This window comes from Protopterus annectens, chromosome 7.part0 (assembly GCF_019279795.1).
Source record: "Protopterus annectens isolate FY-2018-M chromosome 7.part0, PAN1.0, whole genome shotgun sequence".
Classification (NCBI taxonomy): domain Eukaryota; kingdom Metazoa; phylum Chordata; order Ceratodontiformes; family Protopteridae; genus Protopterus; species Protopterus annectens.
The window spans coordinates 1,470,751,881-1,470,772,408 of NC_056739.1; the positions used below are offsets into that span (position 1 = coordinate 1,470,751,881).

The window sequence follows — 20,528 nt, forward strand, 5'->3', positions numbered from 1 at the left end:
TAAGAGTTAAACAAGCTCTAGCAAGATCCCCATAGAAAAAAAAATCATATCCTCCCCCATTTCACACACTATTATATATGTGTGTGTAGACACACGCATATATATATATATATATATATATATATATATATATATATATATATATATATCACAAAACACCCAAGAACGGAAATTACGTATAAAACACAAAATCTGTTAGGAAGGTTATCACACTCAGGCGTTGATGTGAGTGATGTAAACAAAGTTACCCCAACAGCTTGTACAGAATGTTCAATGCTTAATGCAAATAGCAAATAAGAGACTGATCCTTCAGATAGTCCGTATCGCAGAGTGCATCGATCAGTGTCAGCGAATAGTTGCCTAGTACATCATTGATGTTAATATTTGAAGGCCTTTAGGTTCAAATATTAACATCAATGATGTACTAGGCAACTATTCGCTGACACTGATCGATGCACTGGACACTCTGGCGATATTTTTGCCGATACGGACTATCTGAAGGATCCAGTCTCTTATTTGCTATTTGCATTAGAGCATTGAACTGCATTTCTGTACAAGCTGTTGGAGTAACTTTGTTTACATCACTCACATCAACGCCTGAGTGGTGATAGCTCCTTCCTAACTTGGATTTATATATATATATATATATATATATATATATATTTATATATATATATATATACATATATATATATGCACATGTGAGTGTGTAAATAAAAAAAAATGTAAAGCATGTCATAAAAATAATGCCTACTAGTCAGACCCTGCAGGATAGCAAGTGAAGGTTTTCCCTTTCATTACTAAATACAGAATATTTTCTCCTTCCAAAGTCTTAAAACATATTGGCTTTGCTATTGTAATTTCTGGATATTATAATAAGACTGCAAGCCATGAAGTTTTGTGGATTTTTTTCTAGTTTATAGAATAGTTTATGCAACATTAAGCTTATTATTTACCTGGTTGCATCGTCTACCCCACCCCCACTAACACATTTAAGTTTCTGAAATAGCTCCAATATTACTTTTATTGGACTGAACACCTCTGTGTCTGTTCTGCTAGCCTGCTTGTTCCTTGAATTTTTTTCCTAAATCATAACCTCCCAGCCTTTTTGTTATGGTTGTTTTATAAGTCTGAATCTCTGCCCTCTACCCTTATGATTATTTGATTTCCAAAGTCCTTCCCTTCCTTCATTGTTATGGTCTGTCGTATAAACAATTTATGTACTTTTCCCACCCACTATTTTCCATAGATCCAGCATACAGAGGCCCACCTAGCAAGCCAGTATTGCTCGAGTAAACCTCCTTACTACATAGTCGCTTGCTTATTTTCCACAAGGTCAGCAAAGCTTGAGACCTAGCTTGCATTCCAGAAGTGTTTAACTTGTATCCAGTGCTATCCAGACAAAGTTAAGTACCTTTGATTGCCAAATCACATAAGTTATTTTGAGTGATAGCTACTATTTCTTGCTTATGTGTGTGCATTTCACTGAACTGTTTGTAAAAAAGTGATTCTTCCTCTCACTGTTACTGATTTAAGACCATCCTGAAATTGCCTTCAGCAAGGAATTTCCAGCTAGTTGTTTAAGTGGTTTGTGGCAGCATTGCACTTGCTGGTCTCCTCTACTATGCTTTTACATGTATTTATTTTTATTGACATTTCATTACCAGGAACGTCTGACTGGGTAGAATCCCATTTTCTGCAGAGGCCTGAGGAGAAAGCTCCAACTTATTACAGAGCATTTTAAGAATAATAATTTTACAATCTTGAAAAATAAAACAAAAACATCTGCAGTTTAAATGATAACAAACAGAACATAAAAACACTGGTTAAGAATCAATACAAAAGTTGTAGGACAACCATTTAATATTTGGATAACTTAGACAGCTTGTAGAGAAATTAAAGGCATGTTAGTCTAATTCAAACAGGAATTGCAATATGAAGTGAAGGAAAAACAGGCTTATAATATATTTACAGAGAAAGGCAGAGAAGAGAATTTGATGGCAGGCAGGCAGGAAGTGAATGAAGAGTAAGGAGTTTTAAGGAATGAAGATACATGTTCTCATTTAGAGATGCAGCTTTTCCTGGTTTTCAGCAGGAACAGAGACAGATTTTACATAGGAAGTCTTTCATAATGGTTTTGAAAGACAGGACGGAGGATACTGACCCGATGGATACAGGTAAGTAGTTCCAGGCCTTAGCAACCTTGTACTAGTACAGTCAATGTCTAACAGTTTTGATAGGTTTATAGACGGACTGGAGTTTTTGGTCATTGGATCACAATGACTGACTGGGAACATAATTGTGTAGAACATTTTTTAGTGCTAGACAGGCAAATGGATACTGGTTAATTTTAAAGGCAGTAAAAAGCTGAGCATATATGTTAGTTGATGAGGCAGTTTTAACCAATTTAAGCTTTTTAGTGCTATACAGTGGTGGTTTCTAAAAGGGGTATTTGTTGCAAATTTAGCAACTTTGTTATAGCATTATTAAAGTTTTAATTTTTTTGATGCCTGGAGGTTAGTGAGGATGGAAGCACCATATAGGAGTGTGGAAAGGAGATATGTTTGTCAAGTGTAGTTTTAGTTGCATCGGTGAGAGTTTTTGGCTCTGTAAAGCATCCATAGTTTTGATGGGTTTTTCTTGTGCAATTTTGTATATGCAGGTTGAATGTAAGATCATCATTAACTATCACTCCTAATAATTTGGTATAAGTGACTACAGGACTTTAAATTGTTTTTTTCATGAAAGTCAGATTTGGGGAAAAAAGTAGTAGTTTACTCTTTTTTTGGTTGAGCATGATTTGTGAGTTATGAAGTCATATTTCAGTGGCTGTTAAAGCTTCCAGAGTAATTTTTTGGAGGTGCATGATGTTGTCAGCTGTGCAAATTAGAGTAGAATCATCTATGTATTGTATTAGGATGGCCTGTTGTATGGATGTATAGAGGGTGATGGTGAAAATGTTAAAGAGGAGGGGACCATGCAAACAGCATTGTGGTACACTGGTAGTGACTGGGAGGTAAGGAGAGAGCGTGGAGTGCCATTTTACTCACAGATACTCATCGGACAGATAGCTTTTGAAGCACAGAAGGGTGGATTGAGAGAGATCTAGTGAGGACATTTGAAGTAGATGTTTGCTGTGACAAACTGTCAAAGCCTTTAGACAAGTCTAGAAATAAGGGAGCGACTAGTTTGCCATTATCTGTAGCTTTATTGATAGTATTTATATAGGTTAGAAGGGCAGTACTAGTACTATAGGAAGGAAGGAAGCCATATTGTGCAGGGGATAGGATTTCTTCCTGCAGGAGATGGTCTAGTAATTGTCTTTGAATACATTAAGTATTTTGGCAAGGGGAGATGTAATTGCAATAGGTCTAATGTTAATGTCTGTTGAATTTTTTCCTTTGTGCAGAGAGATAATGTGCAACTTTTCCAGAGAAAGGGTACGTAGGATTTATAGACTGACCTAATTATAAAGATTTGGACAGGATAGGCAATGCTATCGGCTGCTATTTTTAGGTACTCACTTGGAAGGTCATCTGCTGAAGAGGAGCTCATTTTAAGTTTAAGAATAGTATTATATAGGATAAGGGCACAGGACTGAAGGAGAAAGATGTGGTGATATGTGATTCATGGATAGAAAAGGGATTAGATGTTAATCCTTGAATAGAGATGCTATACTATCTATAAAATAGAAGTTGAACTGTATTACATTTTTGAGTTGCAAGTTATCAGGAGAGGGGTTTCGGTTGAATTTTTGGCTGGGATGCAAGATTTCTTCAATGGACATTCGAAATATTTTTAGGGTTATGTTTAGTATTATTCGAAAAGCTATTATAGTATCATATCTGTTAGGAGGACTGGGTTTATTCATCTTATGGCAGGAGCACAGAAGGAATTTTAGTCTAGCAATTTTATTGGCCAAAGGGGCCATTGTTTAGTTTTTGTTTTTTCTGCACTGCTACAAATTTTGCACATTTGCATGGATTAGCCTTGTAGAGTAGCAAACATCTTGAAACAAATTTTCCATGTAGAACGCGCCACAAAACTGTAACCTATAAAGCAGCAATATAGAGCAAATGACTTATGTGGGCAGACAAGCTTACAGCAGTTAGCTGGGCATCGAGTGGCAATGCCTACAGATTTAGTATAATTCAGTATCATGTAAATATAGTTAGTAGAATATAGTACTGCTTAGCATAATCTGCCCCAACAAAGCACCCTTAATAGCCTACTAAACTCAATATACCACACCCCTGTAGCTCACAATTCCAAGGCCTGGATAGTATGGATATGCAGTTTCCTAACTTCTCAGCTTGGATATGGGCATCTTTAGAATGTAGTAATTGTCTCATGTTCACTAATGACCACATAAGATCACCTACACCACTCGTTGTCAAAGCTATACCTTAGTCAGCCCAAAGGCACTCAGAAAAATCACCACACATACTGTCACCATCAGTGGAGCCCCAGACACTAAGCCCCTAAGGCAAGCAATACATTTCCCAGGAATCTCTTCATAGTGGACACCATTCTATAATATACCAATGCCCCTCTAACAAGGCTGAGCAAGAAGATAATGTAGTTGCTTATCTCGAGCCAGGATCTGCCTGCCAACTCGCACACATACTCAAGTCATTACGTCATACGTACCACTATGATTCTATCATTGACCATGTAGGTGTAAATGACGAGATGTACCACCCTGAACTATATGAAGAGATATTATGTAGCTTTGAGACAGTCTCAGGCTGGTATGTGCCTAGAACTGAATAGCACATTATCACCAAGGATGATGCCACAATATGAGCAAACAATGATTGATTTCAATTGGCCATCTTTCTAGTGTCATTCTAAGGTGATCCCAGATTTGTCAGCTTTGGAGGACATGGTCAACAGGTCATGTTACTTTGCCAAGAATGGTCTTCACCTTTCCCCTCTGGGCTTTCAAATACTGGCTAAAACATTATTCACCCCCATAGTGCCTTTTTAGCAATTTTCTTAAACAAATTGACAAACTTACTGACCTAGCAAAATCAACTCAACTGAACCTGAAGGTGTTACTGCTGAACACCAGAAGCCTGAATAATAATAAAAACAAACTACAGTCCCTCCAAGCTCTCATCACACTGTTATATAGTCATATAGATATGGTTTAAAGTGGCAAAGTACCCTGGCAGTGCAAGGCTTCAGTGCCTTCCACACTTTTAGAGCAGTAGCTGCACAGACAAGGGCTAAAGGTGGAGGTGTCTCAATATACATAAACAAGCGTATCTCTAGATTGGTTTAACAGGATGACTTGCTGGAGTTCCTCCACATGCAGATCACCATAGACAAAATCCTGTACATTATCTAACAAGCTATAGGTAACCCTTCACATCCCAGGAAACTCAATTCATACTTGGACCTACTTGAGAGACATACCATCCAACTTAACACCCTGACCATGGGAGACTTTACTTATCCATCTATAGACTGGGAATCCTACACTGCCTCAGCTGTACAGGCACAGACATTCCTGGACTTCACAAGGACAGACCCTTGACCAAAGAGAGATTCCAACATACTAGACATCATGCTCACAAATATGGGAGAAGACTGCAACCCCACCCCCCAATGTCTCATCCTTCCTGGTAAGGTCCGCACATAAAGCGGTCTCCTTCGAAATCAAAATCAGCTCCATAATCCCATTAAAACCATTAACAATTAGGAAATTACCTATTATTGGATGCCTTGTCAAAATCTAATTCCCTTCTAAACCCAGAGAATACAGCAGCATATGTGGAATTTCTTTCAGAAACTCCACATCAGTGCCAATATCTGCACAGAAGCTTCTGTATCTACCAGAAGCAAGCTGCGGACTAGACCCTGTAACTGCTCTGGTAGCATCCCAAATTAAACAGGATATGCAACAAAAAGAAAAAAAATGATGGCAAAATTTAGAAGAGCAACTCCCATGAAGATAATAATTCTATCATTAAAGTAAACAGGAAAACAAGAGGGCTAATCAGGTCATGCAAACCCAACTCTGAGAATAAGAGGTTTGTCAAATCTCAAGAGCAACACACAGCAAAGTGCTGAACTGCTGGTTAATGGTGCCACATTCACAGAGCATAGCAATATAGCAAACCTGTTAGAGGACAAATTCATTTCCAGTTTACCCACCTCTCATACCTAATTATCCCCACAAAAATTCCCTCAAACATAACCCCTTCCAACTATAACTAGTGAGTATGTACTGACTGAACTCAGTAAAACCAAGAACACAGCCTCAATGGCCCCTAACATTGCAGGATGCCCCCCAAATACACTAATGTACAACTTGTCAGGACCCTGGAGTCATTAACTTTACTATAGTCTCAAATCAGCTGTGTGCCATGTGAATGTTGCACTGAGACAGTCATCCCCTTCATAATGGGAGATCTTCAACAGACCCTGGAAACTACAGACCCATTAGTTTGTCTAGAGGTAACTGCAAAGCCATGATAAGAATTACCACTGAAATGATCAAAAAAAGGGAATAGGAGACCTCCAGATACTGGATCCATCACAGTTTGGCTTTGTCAAAGGAAGGTTATGCTTACTGAATCTGGTAGGCATCATTGTAAAGGTCACTAGGGCAATGGATGAAGGGAAAAACTGTGCATACTGCCTACTTGGATCTGGCTAAGGCATTTGATACAGTATTCTGTTTGGGCATTGTCAACAAACTCATGGAACTAAGTACAAACCATTTATAACATGCTGGATAGCTAGCCATAAATCTCAACTGTGCAGATTTTTGCTTTATATTTTTGTCTGTTTTCATAAACTTGTGTTTTTCTGGCAAATTAGTGGCAAATCATTAAAGATGGCAGTTAGAAAATGACAGGCATTTGAGCTTTAAACTTCATACCCTTTGGAAAATTCATGTTAATGTACAACCTGTTATTCTATCAACTTTATAATTTGTAAGATCGACATTTAAAAATTGTCCCTACTTTTGGGTATCTGTTCCACTTATGTATGGCTTTGTCCAGATTTCTTGCTCTAAGAGATTGAGAGGTATCGAGCTAGCTGTCACTGATAGAACCCAGGAGATTAGTATCGGAAAAGCCATCTCCAAAAAGAGGTTGGTCACCAGTGATGTACTTCAGCGCTGTGCACTGGACCCACTCTCCTCTTTGGCACCTACTTCTCAGATGTCAAAGTTAACATAAAAGGCTTCTAGCTAAACAAGTTCCCAGACTGTGAACTGGGAGCAGTCATGCAATCCCACCAAGATGAGATCACCCTTCAGGCAGATCTAATACAGAAAAAAAGATTGCTGCAAAAGTAATGGATTAAAACTCAATATCACAAAATGCATTATACAGTACAGCGTCAGTTATCCGAACGCAGCTTTCCTAAGAGCTCCATCTGTATGTACATCATTGCATCTGTCTCTTTCCTACGGTATGTAATTTAACTTTTGTTGCTCCTTCCACTTCATGAAAAATGTCCAACAAGTGTGTGTGACAAAATGTCTTTTGTAAACTTCAGACGGTGTTGCCGGGTCAGTTTTAGAAAAAAAAAAAAAAGTGTAAATCTCAGATTGGGAAAGAATTAATAAACAGAATCAGGCAAGGGAAAATCTGCATAATTGTATGTATTAATTAAATCAAAGTTTTATCTACAGTGTGTGTAAATTCTTGCAGCTGTAATTAGCCAGGTATAAAAGTTACTATGCGTTTTCTATAGGGTATGAAGTCTGAGACTCAAAATCTGGCATACTTTAGTAACTTCAACTCTTAATGATTTTCCTGAAAACCACACATTATTTGAGAACATCCTGGGCATTCTGTGAAAATCTTGACAGTTGAGAGGTATGTTGAGCTTCCTACCTGAAGTTATTAGTAAGTGTTCTACATTTCACCCTTTTGTTCCAGATAATGTGAGGTAATGTGTTCAAGGCTGTGGATGTATACAAGGCTGAGAGGTATAATTCAGCAGTGATGAGATTTTACCTTAGCAATGCTGTAGGGAGATGTCAGCTGTGGGAACTGGTGGTGCATACTGTTTTTTTACCTGCATCTGGCTGTCCTGGAATGTGGGCTGTGTGTGTACATTCACACCAGAAACACTTCATGCAGTTTTGCGTTTTAGGTCCAAATGCAGTTTTACCATAGCATTTTGTTTTAGTTAAGCCATTACATTTTTGTAATAAGTGCAAGATACTCGGGATAAATTTAAAATTTACTTAGATGCATTTATTTATTTCTTTCACAAAATTATAATGAAATCACGATAAGGACCCGAATAACAATTAATAGACGGAACAATTCCTGGAATTTCAGCTCTTAAAACTTATACTTTACATGTTTAATATTAATATACACATACATATAGATTTTTTTTATCTGGTTCAATTATGTGCATGTTGTATTATCTGAACAGTTTGATTATCCAAACTACCATAGTTCCCAAATAGTTTGGATAACTGACTCTCTACTAAACTAAATTAAAAGATATACATTTTACTTGCAACATAAATAGGACATGTTGGAGAGAGAGAGAGGTTTCTCAGAGAATTCCCTTGCCCTTAATCAGATGACCCAAGCATGTGGAGCAGACTCTCTCCCTTATCCCTACTTAAGTCCAACTTGGACCAATGGATGGGGAATCAAAAATTCACACTTGGTCTTGCTGCTATGTCACCCCACCCCACCCTCCATATAAATCCAATTTGTGTGCGTCACATTTGGGTCACACAGGCTTATAAGGGCCCTAGTGGCCATTTGCCTAGTATATGCCTCTGAAACGTTTTCCAGGGTATGCAACTAGACATTTTTTAAATATTTATTGATCCATCAAATTATAGAATTGTTTACAACTCCTGAACATCAGACCTTTATTTCTCAGTGTGTAATCTTGATACAGAATGCAATAAATACTATGATGCTCTTTGTATAAGAGCTATGCAATAAATTGTAACATTCTGACCCGAAAGGCATCACATCACAAATCCATAGTCCTATACTGTATACTTTTAAATTCCTAACATTTTATTACCAAATTATATGCAAAACACTAAAAATGGGTACATCTAATTCTAGCATAACCCTTCAAATTTCATATCCACTTAACATTCCTGCTGTATTCCATTCATCTCATTTTCAGCCAGTTAAGATTCTGAACCCTAGCATTCTATCTACTTCTCATTAAATCTCACTCTATTTTAATTTCTGTAACTTCAGAGATTCCCTTCATCTTCTTTAAAACTCTCAGTTTACAGAGAAACATGTCGGACTAATTCCACTAATGGAATAAAAATGCTGAAAACTACATGCCTGGTGCCAACTATTTATTTCTCAGCCTTCAACAAATTCCATTTTACTGTAATGTCTAGATATAAATTCCTACCCCCAAATCACTCATACTTCTGACAGCAAGTGACTGAGACTACAAGTTACTATTTACTCCATAAATATCCCATCTTGGGAAATGCAGCTTTAATCAACATAACTGTCAATAGATATTTATTACATACACACATCTTCAATCTGTCATAATTGCCCAGACTGACATTCATTTCATATCCTGCTCCTGTGCAACAGATAGCTATGTGCACCGTACAGGGTATCCTGCACCAGAAAGGCTTCTTCATGACATGTCATACCTTACATTAAAAATCTTCTATTTTAACCATCTCAACAAGCATCTTCAATGTAATTTTTGCATGACTAGCTACCCCAGTTCTATGGCAAAATGAAGATCGGACTACATCCTAGATAACCTGAGGTAACCTAGATGATCAGGTATGAAAAGAACAAAGCAAGAGAAGGCAGGAGTATATGGCTTGTATTGGCTCACCTACACAGGAGGTCTTGCTTAACTTTTTTAATCCTGTGCAAGCAGGTCTGTGTAAGGCATCAGTGGCCATAGGATTAACTGTCAGCTTCCCTATTCCAGACCATTAATGGTGGTCCTCATGGTATGTTCACATGTGTGGGGGCGACTGTGTTCACACATTTTCCACTGGGCAAAGGAAAACTCATGCAATGATCTAAATATGCACTTCAGCTAATAGAATTGGAATTAGGGCCATAATAGAAACATCCATCATGGCTACCATTGTGATGATCTTGCTATGGATTAGTGTCATCAGGAAGAGTGCAGAAGAATGGGTAGTGATTGTTGTTTGATGCTTATAATACAAATGGGACAAAACAATTGTTTACAAAAATAAATTTATTATGATCCATTTTAATAAAATCCAAATTCAACAGAAACACACTGTTAAAAACTATTTTAATTTATTGATCTATTTTAATGTTTAAATTTTAAAGATCAGTGAAACAAAAAGCATTTATTCATTTTCCAAAGTTCCACAAACACAGCAACATACTTGACTTCTCTTCTCAATACTCCTCATGATGGGGATATATTTCCAGAAGAACAAGGTACCTGATTAAGGTGAGGGACAAGAAATAAGAAATAGGAGAGAGGTCAAACTACACCTTTGAAAACTGAAATACACAAGCTGGACAATCAGAGTATAGTGCGAGACAAGATCAAGAGAAATTTGAAAAAAAATGTATATAAAGACATTGAGGATAATAGGAAACCTTTTTATAGATACACAAGATGTGAAAGGAGTAAAGACATACAAATTGATAAACTGTGTATGGATTCTACAATTCATTATCAAACACAACAGACTATAAATATATTTAGAAAATCTTATGCAAGACAGTTTGACTGCACAAATGGGGGGTGGTAAGTTATCCTGGTGACATAAGAGCAACCTCGGATACTAGAATCTAATTAGATTGCATTAAAAAAGAACTGTGCAAAACTAGATCCAAAGATAGCACAGGGAGGAGACAGAATTAGGAATATTGACCCAAGAATACTTCATCAAGAACTTACAGCACCATTATATCTACTTACTAGGTCATATAAATATGAATAGATTACTCAAGACTGGACACATGCACTTATTAAACCTGCCTTTAAGGGAAAGGGGAGTAGATAAACCTTAAGTAATATAGACCCTTAAGTCTACTTTCATGTTGTGGAATAATAATGGAGAAGGCAATATTGGATAAGGTATTGATAGAACTGGATAGGCCGGGACTTAAAACCTTACATCAGCAAGCATATGTTGAAAATACATCTATTACCACCTGTAACATGATGTTCTATAATAATATAATAGCTATGAATGAAAATTGTGTTGTGATGTAATTTATATAGGATTTAACTTCAGCATTTGACAGGGTCATACACAAAACACTGAAATTCGAACTAGGTATCGATATACTGTTGATAAGATGGATAGCTGCATGGCTTACCAATAGGACATGGCAAGTATACAGCAACTGGACAGGGGAAATTCTTCCTTACAGTCAGGGTGTCCCACAGGGCTCTATCCTAGGTCCTTACTTGCTTAGATTGAATCTTTCAGACCTAACATTTTCATCTGACATTCTACAGTCTATAGTCAGATAGCCTGAAATTGGGTAAACTGGTTACATGTGTTACAGATAAGACATGTCTGCCAAAGAACTTGAATAAACTGAACCATTGGGTACAGGAGAATATGCTGATAAATGTATAAAAAACTAAGCATACGAGATTTGGGAGACAAATTGAAAGGTGAATATTTAATATGGCACACAGTGATTAAGGACCTGGATATATGGGTAGATCCAACTTTGAATTTTTCTAATCATATCAACAAATTGGTTAACAGTTATAGAACTATAGGTTGTATGAAAAAGTCTAGAAAATAAGTACAAGTAAACTGGAAAGAGTACTGCGGAAATATACCAAGGGCATCCATGGATATGAAAATTTAAGTTATTATGAAAGACTACAGTATCTGAGCTTGTACAATGTCTCATAACTATCCAAGAGAAGATCTTATTCAGGTATACAGGGCATTTAGAGATTACTACTACTTTTTGATAACCCCAAACACTCCCAGAGGTAGAGAATTCATCAGACAACCTATGTAAACGATTATACAGGAATGAGAAGTGCACCAATTGGTTCTCTGGCAGAACAGCCATTGCATGGAACAGACTACCAGATTACATTAAAGCAAGTACTAGTTTAAATATTTTTTAATAGCAGCCAGGCCACTTGTTATGGGAACAAGTGTTTTGGTATGTTGGCAGGCTAGAAGGGTATTAGTGCCCATTCTTGCAATATTTGTATGCATGCAATTACCTCTAGTTAAATTAGTCTGTCATATTAAACCCATACAAAATTCCTCATATCCCCTTCTTTCCATAAGTATTGCATTTCTCTTTTGCATGTAAGCTGCAAACCTGCAAATACTCCACTTTTAAAAATTAACACACAAACCAAAACATTGTAAAAACCAGTTAAAACACTTTTATCGCATACATTTTTTGCAAATACACCTCATACTACAGTATTAGTTGAATGATGATTTAGAAACAAATATAGTGAAACAGAGAAATAACAAATCCTAATAAATTAAAATTGTAAAATGAACTTGACAATGAATGAAAGTGCTTAAATGTAAGTGTTCCATTTTATTTCAAATTTATTTGAAGTGTTCTTATACTTTTGTCTTGGTGGACATTTTTTACTGCTGGATTAAAAGATTTCAAAGCTACTACACGAAGTTAAGTTATTTTTCATGTCCAAAAAGTTTTATAGATTTATACATGTTTGGACAACTTTTTAACAGTTTACAGTTCTATCCTAATAAATTGCTATGCAATTATAATTCTAAGCTAACATTTCCTGTAGTAAACAACCTAAGAAATTTTTCATGCAATGCATTCAGCTGTAAAAATGGCAACAAAATTATCAGAGCCAAATGAAAAAATGGAAATTAACCGATACTTTGATAAACCTGCATTGTCCTTAATGAAAAACAAACCCAAACTGAACACTACTAGTTGGCTTAATGACTATTGCTCTATTCATTCCCCCCAAAAGTTGAAAGTTCACATATTGAGTATAATCCTACATTTGTAATTCACAAGAAAAATACAAGCCATCCAATTTCAATCCATATTCTTCAACAGTAATTTATTAATTTAGCAGATCATTTTCAACACACTCACCAGATATCACACCAATTTCTCAATATACAATGAGTACTTTATAAAGTCAGTAAACAGTGCCTTTTATAAACAGTGGAAATAAAAGTTTACACATCCCTGTTAAAATGCCAGATTTTTGTGATATAAAAAACTGAGACCACGATAAATCATTTCAAAACTTTGCCCACCTTTAATGTGACCTATTACCTATACAATTTAATTGAAAAAGAAACGCATCTGTTCGGGATAAAAATATAGAAAATAAAATGTACAATAAGCTGGTCTCATTTTTTTCATTTTCTAAATTAACCCATTTCTTTACAAGTTTATGCAGTGCTTTGAAATGCTGTAAATTACTGAGTCTCATGTTTTTGTTAATGTGTCCAAGCCTTCTCTTTTTTGCATGAGTTATCTGGTATATATATATAGAGAGAGAGAGAGAGAGAGAGACAGAGAGAGAGAGAGAGAGAGCCAAGGAGTACAGCTGGTTTTGACTATCTAAAATGTTGAGGAATGTAGAAATTATTCAACTGCATCATCTAGTGTTAGGTATTTAAGGAAGGACCAATTGAAGGAGTTTAATAAATTTGTAGAGGCCTGCTGGTCAAAGCTGGACAAGTTTCGTACTGTCTTGTAGGTGTGTTGTCTAAATGAATGTGAAACAAGTCTAGTTGTACAGATGGGGTGGGAATCACTAACAGAGACTGGAAGTATTTCAGATTGAGAAATTGTTGTGATGGGAGACCAAAATCCAATCAATAGATCCCTTTTGGTAAGTGGCACAGATAAAGGTTTGGCGAGTAATTAGATGAGAAAATCCAAATAGGTTTATGCTATCTATGGGAAATTGTAAGTTAAGTTCCTGCAGGTCAATGTTGACATCACTTATTACTATTTCTAGAGAGATATTTAGTGATACTCAAGATGAGATACTTTCCAGAGTTGAAAAGTTGTTGCCAGAAAGTATGTATAAAGCTATAATGCAGAGACTTTTATTATTGTTTACTTTAAGGTATGTGATTAACAGTTCGGCTTTGTCAAAGGAGGGCATGGATTGGTTGTGAGGAGTTAGGGAAATAGAAGCAGGATATATTACTGCAACAACGCCTCCTTATAAGTCCATCAGCTCTGAACACATTAAAGCTTGGAGGAAGTACTTCGGTATCCTTTATGTGTTGTTTCAGCCAGGTTTCAGTGATTACTAGAATATCAGGAGATTGTGCAGCCATCCAAGCATGTGACTTAGAAATTTTGTTACACATGTGACGTGCATTTACTGAGATAAATGTAATCATATTTTGTGTACTTAGAATATGAGTTGAAGATGTAGATTGTGAAATGTTGGGACAATGGTTAGGGTGGACACCACCACAAAACAGGAGGAATTTCAATATTTAGTAAAACAGGATTTAATTTTGGTTAAACTGTCAGTACATGTAATGTTAAACGGGTACAGCTGTGTCTGAAACAGTTTGGGTTTAAACAGAATAATATTTGTGTGAAAAAGATGAGAAGTGATGTGTAGGGAGTAGTGATGTGTGTTATTTTAAGAGGTAGTGTCTGTAGGAGAGCTTAGAACAGGTTGGAGTTGGAGGTTGGGCAGGAGAGTAAGTAGAATTTTAGATTAGGGATTATTAGAGAGTTAATCAGACAAACTAAACTGGATGATTTGGGGTGAGTAAAAATGTTTGTAGAAATGAAAGAAGGGCAGTAATATTCAGATAGGGTGCTAGTGTGATAAAAGGAATATCCTGAGAGATGGAGTGTATGGGTGAGGAGGGTGGAGTTAATAGAGGAAGGAGATGATGGGGTGGAGCTGGTAGAGGACGGCATGTGGTATGGACAGCTTTAAATGTAGAGGTGGTGGGAAGGATGAGGGGGCAGGGTAGGGGAGGGAAGTGATCCCGTAGGACGAACGAAGTGGGATGACACCTGAGAGAACCAACAGGCAAGTACTCAGAAAAAAAAAACAGTGAGGCTGCAACCAATCTATTTAAGATGATGGTAAAAGGAGTCTGTCAAGTATTGAGTGAAGTAATAAGTTATACAAAGATACATTAACAGTTTATAAAGAAAATCAGCTTAAGGGCATTTAGTAAACCTCCTTTAAGCACAGTGGAATCAGAAACTGCTGCAAGTAGAAACTGCTACAACTACGATTCTTAAGAAAACTAAGCTGGGAGGGGGGTGGGGGCTGTGCACACTACACAGATTGCAAGTATGACAAACACATTATATCAAAAACAACTATTCAAGCCAAACAATGGATATTCAAAAGCTGATTAAAGGGAAAGAACATTTATACACACCTTCTTTTGTATAAAGTGTTATTACGTGTTTGCAGACAGCTTGCAGGTGATTTTGTTGTTCGAGTCCAGAGTGTTTAAAACCAAGGGGGCACCTTGAAGTTTAGAGATGAGGGGTAGCAGAACTGAGGGGGGGGGGGAGAAAAGGAAACGGGGAGAAGCAGGTTATTAGAGAGTTAGATAACTATCATACTGAGTTGCATTAAGCACAACAGTTTATTTGGTAGGCCTAAAGTAGAGTATACGAGATGTAAAGTAGATACAGGGAAAAGGAACAGTACACAGATGACATGCTACAACTACAACATTATGCATATTATAGTATTCCTACATTAAAAACCTTGAATTGACAACCTGTAACTTTAAATATATTCAAGTATTTAACACACAGTTCATATTAGAACTAAAACAGATTACAGCCAAAGTACATTGGGTAAATTATCCAGAAATATAAAATGCTTTCTCATAACTATCATGTAGTTCAGGTAGAAACTCGAACTAAAATACAGTCAAAGTTAAAACAGTATACAGAATCCAAGCTACTTCTGCAGCACTATATACAATATACTATGCCTGCAGTTAAAGATTTTACTTTCTGTTAAATAAGATGCTTACACAAAGCAATCACTTACTACAGTTATACAAAAAACAAATGCATAATAAAAGATTAAAAAAATAAATAAATGCTTGTGTAGTGTACACACTCCCAGGAAAAAAAGTCTAATAGATCTCTGTAAACTTTGGTATGCCCTGACTTTTTGAAACTAACATTACTATGAGGTCTTATAGTATTTATTAATTTAGTAATATAATAGTGTATAGCATTATAAATCAAATGATTGTTAGCACAATCAGTTCACATGTATTAGTGTTAATCTTAACGGGTTATATTTGATTTTGAAACATTGTGTTTCTGAATTATAAAACAAGGAAAACAATTTTATTTATTTAGCATTAGTGAATCAAAGGATTATGCGACATCTCTCCTCTTGGCCAGTAATCAAGGGGCCTCAACCACTGGCACTGGTGAGGGACATTCACGTGGAACAAGGATGCACAGGGAACACTCCTGTCCTGGGGCTGGGTTTCCTTTCTCTCTCTCACCAGGCCCCAAATAAAACCCTAAACTGATGACAGCTGTGGAGTTGAATCCTTAGCAGAGTGTTCCAAGCCAAGTCCTCTCCTGTGAAACCAGTGCTCTGTGTCCCTGCTCCAAGCAGCTGAAACACAGACCTGGGAAAGGCTGGCACAGATTAACCAGTTATAACCCCTCTGCCCAGACTATAAGGTAGATACTGCCACCAGAACACTCCAAAGCCAGCTACTCTAAGGCTCTAACAGGGTATCCAATCATACTTAGTAAAATTAAACATAAGTACTCTCATAGGTTAAAATATTCTCTAAAAGACCAGGCACAATGAAAAGTTAAACTATATTTAATAAATAAAAACATGAAAATACTAAATATCTATTTACAAAAAAACACCAGTTTCAGTCACAGGAAATATTAAAAATTGAGATGAAAAGATTCACACAGATACAGAAAAAAATACTTAACCAGTCTCACTTTATTTTCCTGACTGATCTGAAGAATTACTTTTCCCTGGTTACTTATTAAAGCAAGGCACAATGAAATGGGTGGGTGATCCTTTTTTGTCAGGTTTCAAAAACAGACTGCCCTTAGAATTCTGACATCTAGTATTAAAGCATACATCTGGCCACCCGAATTCTAGCTCCCAAACTACCCCTTGTACTAGAAAACAAACCAGAATCTTGCATGTGTGTCATAATACACACACAAACACAGCTTTGCTAACATAGGTTATAGCATCTGGAAGCTATAAAACCATTTCAGAAACTTCCACCCTTCCAGGATAGCAATTAGTTCACCCTTAATGACAATACAATTGTCCTTGTTTTCACAAATATTTCATCTCTGGCTGCAATCAGAACTGTAAGATAGAATCTTTATGGCCTAAACCTGGTAATTTAATTTCAGACAATTTTTCCAGGTTAGCTGGACTGAGATCAACCTCTTCTCTTTCAGTATCATCTGATACAATATATTAATTTCAACAGTTAAAGTACAGTCTGACATACAGGTGTATTTTTCTGTCCAGGAGGGCCCACTACTGTTTTTTTTTTTTTTTTTTTTTTTTTTTTTTTTTTTTTTTTTTTACCACAAGCAACTTTACAAATAAATTTTCAACATAAATACCTCTACAAATCAGTTTGATATACAAATGACATACAATTCTTTAAAAAAGCTCCATCTAGCTATGCTGGCATATGTTAAACATCCACTGCCTTGCTTCTCCCGACATAGCTGGCAATACCTCATATTGTCACAGACTATATTAAAAGAACATTTTATCATGACCTATGAGGCACACAAACAGCATTAATGAATGTTTTTGCATGATCAGGCTTAGAGTATAAAAGTTCCTATTAGTTTAAGTGGAAAGGGAAAGCAATGTTGATACACTGCAAAGACTGGGATAATGAAGTAGGCAGAAGACAAATGCTGTAAGATGGGTAACTTTTGCCCTAACGGTATGTAATAGCAACGAGAAAAAAATATCACTGTTGGGGAACGCAAAGTTTAATCAGTGTAAAGGGAGTACAAATGGGACTGAAGTTAAAGTTAAAAATATGTGAATTACAAGTTAACCTTAACCTAAAAGAATGCTTATGCTTAGTTTCACATTTTAATAAGGATCATTTACATGTCAGTACTGCTGTCAGGCAGGAAAATGGTGCAATTTGGTAGCATTTTATTGGAAAGAGTTTGGAGTAGATGAAGTATTTCTATGGTCCTTCACTTAAAATGAAAATGACATTTGCCTCAGTGCGCACTGTGGTAGCTGCCATACTAATATCATATCATCTGTGCCACAAATAAGCAATCATATTGAGTTGGGAACAAAAAACACAATGGGAAGCTGAGAGAAGGTCAAAAAAGATCAAATTACTGGATATGAGAAATTACAAGAAGAGTGTGGTAATTGGCACAATCAGAAACATTAAGAAAAATAGTGGGCTTGGCTATACAGTGTGTAAAATGCATTCCTTGTTAGTGGAAGCAGTTTAGAAATAGCTGTACCACAAATGGAAGAGCTTCAACTATATAGAGGGTGCATATATATATATATATATATATATATATATATATATATATATATATATATATATATATATATATACATATATATATTATGTATACACACACATATATATATATATATATATATATATATATATATATATACACATATATATCACACACACATTATACACACACACATACACACACACACACACATATATATATATATATATATATATATATATATATATATATATACACACACACAATTATAACTTCTAATGACTATATTGACAAAAATAAAACTAAAAAATAAGAAATAAGGAGCCCACAGTGATTCTTTAAGCTTTTGTTCCTTTTATTAGTATCAGAACTTCTTCAGAATGGATCAAATGTCAAGGGACTGAAGTATAACAAAGCACAACATAAGTCATGAATAGTAAAATACATTAAACAGCCAATAGTGAACAACCCAAACAGTACAGTGATGCATATGCAAGAATGGTAGACTGAATAATGAATGCCTTTACATAAGAACAGTCCATAATTACACAAAAGCTTATATACACCATTCTAAGTGAGTAAAATGAATTCTATGCAAACACATATATAAAAACACAGCCACAATAAAATAAAGGGAACCCATACGTATAATTAGCAAGATCATTGGAACCATTTTAAGGCATATTTCAGATTCAGAGACTCGTTAAATCCTGGTAAAAATTCCACTTTCAATCGCAACTGCCATTTCAGTTCCTGTAACTGCAATTTACCATCAGAATCCCCAAAGAAAACCTTAATTTGTTCACTCACTATGAACTTAAAAGACCTGAAATCATTACACAAAGCACTGTGTTTATCAAGAGCATTAACATGATCTTTGTTCATGATGGCACCATAATGTTCCTTTATTTTGTCACTACCTACGGACAATTTTACCAATATAAAAACTTGAACATGTGGAACAGACTGCACAATGCACTGCCATGCTAGAATTACAGTCAAACACCTTGTTAAAGTACACTTTGACATTGCAGTGTGCAAAAGTATAGGATTCACCTTCAAGAATGTATTTACAACATACACATTTACCACACTTGCGCATTCCTTTGGGTTTAGAAACATTGATAACCGGTGCTAAATTGAATTGATTGTCTTTATTTTCAAAGAATGTTTCCATGGCCTTGGTTCTTTTGTATGAGAAAACAGGTTCTGAACCTAAACCCGTTCTAATGTTCAGGTCACATAAGATCTTCAAATTGTTTAGTAAAACTTGCCTAAGGTCATTTAAATCCCTATACATAGGTAATGAAAAACTGAGGGTGTGTGCAGAATCCATCATATCTTTACGTATATTATGGGTTGGTGTTAAACCATATGTTACAATTGGTTTGAATTTAGTGAGTCTGTCAACAGTGATTTGATTCCTAACTGAATTGATTAAAGCTAAAGGATAGTTCTTTTGTGTAAATAATAGGGAGAGAAAGTCACATTCTTTCTCAAAAACCATGTTGCCACTAGTTAATTGGGACACCCTGATAAACTGGCTCTTCAGCACATTTCTTTTCATAAAATAAGAGTGAGAACTATTAAAATCAAGGTAATTGTTCCTAAAAGTATTTTTCCTATGAATGGATGATTTAAAACAATTATTGACTCTGTCAATGGAAATATTTATGTCCAAAAAGGAAACTAAATCACTATGATTACCAATTACAAATTTCAAAAAAATAATACTCTCTGACAAGTTCTCCACAAACATATTAAGTTGATCCACACTTCCCTCCCATAGAAAAAAAATGGCATCTATAAATCTTTTATAGTATTTCATAAAGAAAAAAACTGGGCAAATGTACCAAAGTGTCAGACTCCCACTCTGTTAAGACCAGATTGGCAAACACAGGGGCCATCTTAGTCCCCATAGCTACACCTCTGACTTGGTGATAGATGTCTGCATTAAAGTGGAAAAAGTTATTATCTAAAACAGGAGAAATCAAAGTAGCCAAAGTATCAATTTGTTTTTTAGAAAATTTTACATATTTACATAAGTAATGTTTGACATACTCTACACCT

The 20,528-nt window shown here is 35.9% G+C and overlaps 1 protein-coding gene across 1 annotated transcript in view; it reads left to right on the forward strand.

The window, feature by feature from the left end:
- EDEM1 (ER degradation enhancing alpha-mannosidase like protein 1) overlaps positions 1 to 20,528 on the forward strand; it is a 1,151,518-nt gene that overhangs the window by 300,953 nt on the left and 830,037 nt on the right. Inside the window, exons 2-3 of the mRNA XM_044078019.1 lie at positions 400 to 469; positions 1,573 to 1,575. Coding sequence (XP_043933954.1) covers positions 400 to 469; positions 1,573 to 1,575 — 73 coding nt within the window. The remainder of the gene's footprint in view (positions 1 to 399; positions 470 to 1,572; positions 1,576 to 20,528) is intronic.